General features: G+C 37.0%; 1 protein-coding gene across 1 annotated transcript in view; it reads right to left on the bottom strand.

Annotated features, from left to right (window-relative positions):
* Nucleotides 1–1,928: 1,928 nt before the first annotated feature.
* The window catches only part of LOC107710143 (uncharacterized), a 12,835-nt gene continuing 7,062 nt past the window's right edge, over nucleotides 1,929–7,701 (bottom strand). The window contains exons 4-10 of the mRNA XM_016514874.1: nucleotides 6,392–6,775; nucleotides 5,312–5,599; nucleotides 4,918–5,211; nucleotides 3,172–3,204; nucleotides 2,686–3,027; nucleotides 2,290–2,583; nucleotides 1,929–2,098 (exon numbers count right to left, since the gene is read on the bottom strand). Coding sequence (XP_016370360.1) covers nucleotides 1,929–2,098; nucleotides 2,290–2,583; nucleotides 2,686–3,027; nucleotides 3,172–3,204; nucleotides 4,918–5,211; nucleotides 5,312–5,599; nucleotides 6,392–6,775 — 1,805 coding nt within the window. The remainder of the gene's footprint in view (nucleotides 2,099–2,289; nucleotides 2,584–2,685; nucleotides 3,028–3,171; nucleotides 3,205–4,917; nucleotides 5,212–5,311; nucleotides 5,600–6,391; nucleotides 6,776–7,701) is intronic.

Genomic DNA, 7,701 nt, shown 5'->3' with positions numbered 1-7,701 from the left:
AAAAAAAAAAAAAAAAAAAAAAAAAAAAAAAAAAAAAAAAAAAAAAAAAAAAAAAAAAAAAAAAAAAAAAAAAAAAAAAAAAAAAAAAAAAAAAAAAAAAAAAAAAAAAAAAAAAAAAAAACAGAACAACATTAAAACTATCAAACTGGAAGATTTTATTATTTAATGATTAAACATGAAATGAACCCAAAAAGGTAAATATTACATTTTGTATCATTATGTCACATACCTATGTTCAGATTGTGTTTGTGGCCCCTGTATATCATAATGTTATATACATATGGGATATTACATACATACACCTTCCCATTCTGTTTGGCACCATTGATGTTATGGTCTTTGGTTTTTGACCAGAACTGTCTCAAGATCGTCTGACCCAAATTTGGGGATGATCTGATAAATGCTCAATACAGGATGTGTTGAAAAATAAAGCAATAAGCCCCAAGAAGCCGTGGTTTACAGTGAATTTATAACAGCTAAGGGGTGTCGGGCTTCGCGTCGTGCCTAACAACGCCCCTTAGCTGTTATAAATTCACTGTAAACCACGGCTTCACAGGGCTTATTGCTTTTATAAAACGGTTATTCCATATACATAGTAAGGTTTCACAGAATAAAACAGAGCACATAAAGTGTAATGATATAAATAAAAACATTATTCTTCCACCCAACAATGTAGTTCCTCAAGTGGTTGCCGAGCAACACACAGAAGTAAACAAAGGTGTATGTTTGTAGTGTAATTTACAACAGCTTCGAACGCGGCTCAACCAATAAGAATCAAGGACCGAAACTATCCGTTTTATAAATTATTATTATATATTTTTAAACAAAATTAAAGTTACAAGCAAAGGTCAGTGCAAGTTTGACCTCCTGGTGGCACTATAGAGATTTAAATTTAAATGCAGACATTCTAAAGCATAAGTATAAGCCAAAAAAACATACAAACCTGTGTTGCCTTTTATATATGAAGACTCCAGTAAGTACACAAATAAGGATGAAGACAAGTGAAGATACAATGGCATAAGGCCCAAATCCAACGCCTTGAACTCCTATAATGATATAATTTTAAAAGGATTATAAATAATAACTCTCACACATCATGAAGTCCAGTTTCTATTTGACCACTCCTATTGAAAAATGGACCAAAGAGTCTAATATATAGAAGCCGAACTCATTAACATGCATTCCTGCAAAAATCCTCCAAAACATATTGGATGTAACTCTATCAGTCTGTACTTACTTCTAATACTGAGGAAGGCAGTATTTTCCTGTGTTTTACCACCCCAAAATTTGGCAGTGCAGACAATTTCATCTTTCTCTTCATATCCAGTAGGAACAAAGGTCACAGCGGACACTGTTTCCCAGACGCCTCCACCCATGTGACTGTGGCTGATAGTTTCTCGGGCTGTTGGGACGCTCCAGGTGATTTGGGGAGGGTGAGAGGAGCATGTGTGGTTGACTGAGCATTTGACGGCGACTCGTGTCCCGGATAAGCCCCAAGAAGCCGTGGTTTACAGTGAATTTATAACAGCTAAGGGGTGTCGGGCTTCGCGTCGTGCCTAACAACGCCCCTTAGCTGTTATAAATTCACTGTAAACCACGGCTTCACAGGGCTTATTGCTTTTATAAAACGGTTATTCCATATACATAGTAAGGTTTCACAGAATAAAACAGAGCACATAAAGTGTAATGATATAAATAAAAACATTATTCTTCCACCCAACAATGTAGTTCCTCAAGTGGTTGCCGAGCAACACACAGAAGTAAACAAAGGTGTATGTTTGTAGTGTAATTTACAACAGCTTCGAGCGCGGCTCAACCAATAAGAATCAAGGACCGAAACTATCCGTTTTATAAATTATTATTATATATTTTTAAACAAAATTAAAGTTACAAGCAAAGGTCAGTGCAAGTTTGACCTCCTGGTGGCACTATAGAGATTTAAATTTAAATGCAGACATTCTAAAGCATAAGTATAAGCCAAAAAAACATACAAACCTGTGTTGCCTTTTATATATGAAGACTCCAGTAAGTACACAAATAAGGATGAAGACAAGTGAAGATACAATGGCATAAGGCCCAAATCCAACGCCTTGAACTCCTATAATGATATAATTTTAAAAGGATTATAAATAATAACTCTCACACATCATGAAGTCCAGTTTCTATTTGACCACTCCTATTGAAAAATGGACCAAAGAGTCTAATATATAGAAGCCGAACTCATTAACATGCATTCCTGCAAAAATCCTCCAAAACATATTGGATGTAACTCTATCAGTCTGTACTTACTTCTAATACTGAGGAAGGCAGTATTTTCCTGTGTTTTACCACCCCAAAATTTGGCAGTGCAGACAATTTCATCTTTCTCTTCATATCCAGTAGGAACAAAGGTCACAGCGGACACTGTTTCCCAGACGCCTCCACCCATGTGACTGTGGCTGATAGTTTCTCGGGCTGTTGGGACGCTCCAGGTGATTTGGGGAGGGTGAGAGGAGCATGTGTGGTTGACTGAGCATTTGACGGCGACTCGTGTCCCGGGCTCGATGTCTTCAGGGAGGGATGACATCACAGGTTTATCGGGTGCTTTTTAACACAAAGACATTAGGTCGTGCACGAAATACACTTGTTCATAAATGCAATTTTTCAAAAGTTTGTGAACAAAAGTGTATGGTTATATTTCCTCACCCCGCATTATAATGAACACACAGCTGTTGTTGAAGCTGTATCTCTCATTTTCTCTTTCTGCTCGGAAGCAAAACGGCCCGTTGTCATGAGTTTGCACATTATCCATCTCCACAGTACAGTCTTGCTCATCAAGGTTTCCGAGGAGCCTTGTGCGGCCTTTGAAGTTGTCCAAGACATCGACTGGGTCGGTGTGGAACATGTAGCCACCTTTTTTGGTGACCCAAAGAACCCGAAGACGAGTGACATATTCCTCTTCCATCTTGAAACTGCACGGTATTACCACACATGAACGAGGCAACGCGGTGATCTTGGGTATCACGTCTGCCACATGTTGGAAATGAGCTAAAATGATATATCATATAATGGATTAATCAATATTATTTCAGAACTCAAGGTATTGTTGCTCATTATCAAAAGGCATATGAGTGCAGGACAGTAATATAAATATGAGAGTATGGTGTCAAGGGGAAAAAAATCCCCACATACTTTTATTCAGGATCTGGACTGGTTTCTGGTACTCTGTGAGAAAATCAGTAGAAAACAATAAGTAACAGTAAGCTTTTTGAGGCTGTTTTTGTTTTGTGTAAGTGAACTGTCACATTTGAGCCTTATACTGTACACAATTATGTGAATGCAGTAACAAGCCTCAATACACAAAGGGGAAATCACAAAATCTCAAAAATCAGTTATTGAGCAAGTACATAAGAAAACAGTATTTAAAACTGTCACCCTACCCCAATTCACAAAGGTAATCTAATAAAATAAAATATTTATAATTTGAGGTGTTGGGTTCTATTTCAAAGGAAATGAATAAGATAATTCTTCATTGCATGGTTACATCATATATATATATATATATATATATGGTTTGATGATCTGAATCTTTTAAGTGTGACAAATATGCAAAAAATAAAAAAAAACAGGAAGGGGGCAAAAACCTTTTCACAGCACTGTATATATATATAAAGAAGAATACCTGGCCACTATATGGCATGAGCTGAGGAAGCAGTTGCTTAGAATTTAGACTTGTCACTTAGATGGGTGCTTTTAATCTAGAAAACTCTCAACGGCAATCATCATTGACATCTGGGAAATCATCTGTTGTCAAAACCAAGAAACCTCAAACTGTGGAGAGTCTGCAGTCAAAAAGGGAAGGCGACAGAGCCCGTGCTTAAAGGAGAGTGAATATCAATATGGCTTTTGAGAAGTGGTGACAACTCCAAGATCGGAAGGGACTGAAAACTGATGCAGAGAGGGATTTTATTTTTCTTCTTCTGCTGAACATGAAAGATGATTGAGTGAAAGAGACTCAGTGGCTCAGTAGGTAGCCTGCTAATTTGCAACGTGTGATCTGATCTGACTGAGCAATCATTAAAAATGTCAGTAACATGATTTATTTTAAAACATGTTTTCATTTAGGAAGAACATGTTACTTCCTGAGTAACATGTTATACGCCCGAGGCTCGGCTCAAGCTTAACCCCCCATAATGTTGCGGGAATGAGAAAAATAGAGGAGGCGATGGGGAGGTGGAGGGATGCTGGAAGAAATGTCACTTGGGACAGTGCAATGACAGCTGTTTATATATGCTTGTGATAATGATTGACAAGACTGAATGATTAGGCTTCTCCTGAACGTACATTTGGAAATTAATTTTAAATCAGCAATAAAATCTGACATGATATCAGAAATGTTTTTTCTTGTGCTCGAATTATTCTGAAAAAGTGCATGTTTCAGGTTGGTTCTGGCAAAGCTTTTGTATTGCCATACCATTTTGTGGACTAAATTAACGCAGATCAAGCACAATTTAGTATGACATTACAATATAGCAGATTTTAATCAGTCAATGTGAGATTTTCACATTTCTATAGGTATAGAAAGTTTATAAAAACAAACATAGCAAACATAACAAATAACAAAACATGGATACATCACACACATCCAAGAGGTCTTTATATTTCTCACCCATTTCACGTGAAACGGGCCTTACAACAGAATTGGCATCCGCTTGCGTTCGAAAAAAAAAAACTCTAATCTAAAATCTAATTTTTTTTCTTTGCTCTCAAGGCCTGGTCATCACACTGTCCAAGATGCTAGCTAAGGGGCTAAGACAAGAACGCTGTTTTTGTTCATGACTGTTAAAATAGTTCTGGTTAAAAAGATAGAAAGTGCTACCTCCGAATTGCAAAGGTTGCCTCTGCACATATCATACATGAAGCTGAAAAATTACTCACGTTGTACATGTAAAACAACTGAGGTTTTAATGTCTCCTCCAGTAAAATATGCAGTACATATCAATTTCTTTCCATGGTCTTCTTTTGCACCCAGAAAGGTTATGTTGGAGTAGGTGATCCGATCTAAACCTGAAAGTGTTTTGCTCCACTCTGTGACCTGCATGTTCTCATAGTTCCATGTGATGGTTGGATTCTCTTTCTGGCAGGAATGGTAGACGCTACAAATGAAGTTCTTTGCGACGCCCTCTGTGACATCTGCCAGTTCAGGCTCAATCGTTATGTTATGATGAACACCTGAAATTGAACTGAAATCTTGTAATAGGTCCACCTGTTGCATTCAAAGTGAATTTATAACTAAGATAACACAAAGCAGTTCATATTTGTGTTTACTCACATTTTGACATTTTGACCTCTGTAGCTTTCACTTTTATGCCACCATGATGTGTTACTGAACACTTAATAGTCGTGCTTTCTGCCTTTACGACACCTGTACGTGTCAGAGTTATTTTCCACAGGCCGTCTTTAATATGTTCATCCTTTTTTTGATCAGATCCTTCTATACCGTTCAGAGAGATGCCTGGTTTTCTGTATGAACACGTGTGGAAAGTTGAACATTCTACTGTGATGGCGTCACCCATCCTTTCACCTCCATAAATACTGATGCTGGGCAGCTGTGGCTTTTCTATAATTCACAAAAACATTCAAATTATTACATCATATCACCTTGTTAACTATACAGTGGCTCCAAAATGTATTTGGAAAATGTCTGAATTGCATTAGATAAAAAGTGGCATCTGCAAACAAATACATGAATAGAGCTTTTCTCAGAATTAACTGATCTTTTCTGAGCCACTTTTTAAATTGTTTTAACCAACTGGTCATGATGCCATTTTTTGTGGATGTATGAAATCAGTTCCTCTCATGTCAAGTCACGGCAAAATTATTTTGCTCAAAAATTACAATAACAATTATTAATCATGATTATAGTAATTTTAGAAATTTAGAAAATTATTGCACTTTCACATAAGCATGTGTCTGAGCTTTATTACCAACAATGCTGAGGTTTGCTTGCAGATGTAGTTTCAGCAAACAGCACAAATGACAGCATGAAAAAAACAGACTAGCTGTATTACACTGAGCAAAATATTGCAGTGGAGATCGAACTCCAACTTGCCAGTGCTTGCCAATGTTTTTAGATAAAGATAAAAACAGAAATCATGATTAAAATATGGGTTATCATGCATCTATTGCATTGCCTTTTTTAATGTTATTTTTAAAAAATGGTTTAAAGAATGTCAATATGGCTACAAAATATTTCACCACAGTCTGTAAATTTGTAAAAAGTTTAAATAAGACAAAGATTATTGGAGTATGCATTTACAAGCAAATACTATTTTTGTTTTTCTACACCATTTTTTGCAATATTTGGACTATCACATATTACAGGAATATTATTACAAGAGTATTTACATACCATCGACAAAGACTGTAGAGGTGACATCATAAAATTTGTATGTGCGCCATCCAACATTTTCAGGGTCAATCCATGTGTATAATTTCTCTCCATGGTGGGACAGTTCAAGGTTTTTGATCAGCAGACTGCAATCCCAACTTGATGGTTCACGATATAAATAAGTTTTCTCTCTGAACTTCTCAATGACATCATTTGGATGCAATGGATCATAAACTAAAGGATAACCTCTAGAGACCCACTGATACCACACAACTCTATATGGGTTTTTGGGTGGGTTTGATGAGTAGCTGAAAGAACATGGTATGACCAGACAGGAACCTTGGAGGCCGCGGATTTCTTTTGGCATTCTCACTTCCCATCCCAAAGCATCATAAAGCAGAACACCTGTGGGACAAAAGCTAATTAATATTAATGGCTGAATGGAAGATTAATAAATTTTTAATAGCTAATTTGTTGTGAATTAATTTCAGTATCATTATTGATTTTATTGATTAGTTGTTGCAGTTGTTGTGGAATCACCACCCATCAAGGTGAAGTGCAGTTGATGCTGATGTAAACCAATTGTAGGAGACCTCCAAAACAAAATTAAAGTCACCATGAAATCAAAATTGAAAATTCTTATTTTTTAATGGAATACTGTAGTGTTTATTATAAATAATTTATCCGTGCACTTCATTATTTTTTTTAAAAATTCACGTGCTCACGTAATCTTTAATCAAAAACGTTAACCTCCCCTCCCCCTCAAAACGACTCATCTTCTCTTCCGGACATGAGCTATGGCGCAAGGGCGGAGCTAGTGACTTGAGGGGTAAACGCTGGAATAAACGACAGGGGGAAAAGCTGAAGCTTCACTTTATAGCACTGACACCAATCATGAGGGAGTATGTTACCCCTAAACATTGAAAAGATATTAGTATATTAGGACAACATTACTCTTAGGACATCGCAAACTAATTTTTTTCATGAATATGACTTAACCTGATGGAGGTTCAGTCATTCAGGCAGTCTCTCTCTCTCTCTCGCTCGCTCGCGCCGTTTAGGCATGTTTTGTGCCGTTGATCGTCGTCGTCATCCTTAATAAATAAAACATTTATTCATGCTTGGGTGTCGGCTGTGAATCCAGTGGAGAGAAATCCCCCACCACTAACTGCAAACTGGCATTCAGATCTGCCTCCATTTTGTTAGCAACGCCCCAGCTTCCAACGATCCAATCAATTCCCGAAGGACGAAATAAAGTCCCGCCCTCTCATTTCAGATGCCGTATACTCGGATATATGTCACAGTAGAGAAGAAAAGACAATAGCAACTTC

This window comes from Sinocyclocheilus rhinocerous, unplaced genomic scaffold, assembly GCF_001515625.1.
Source record: "Sinocyclocheilus rhinocerous isolate Xijiao unplaced genomic scaffold, SAMN03320098_v1.1 scaffold3980, whole genome shotgun sequence".
Lineage (NCBI taxonomy): Eukaryota > Metazoa > Chordata > Actinopteri > Cypriniformes > Cyprinidae > Sinocyclocheilus > Sinocyclocheilus rhinocerous.
This window is presented reverse-complemented; position numbering and strand designations above follow the sequence as displayed.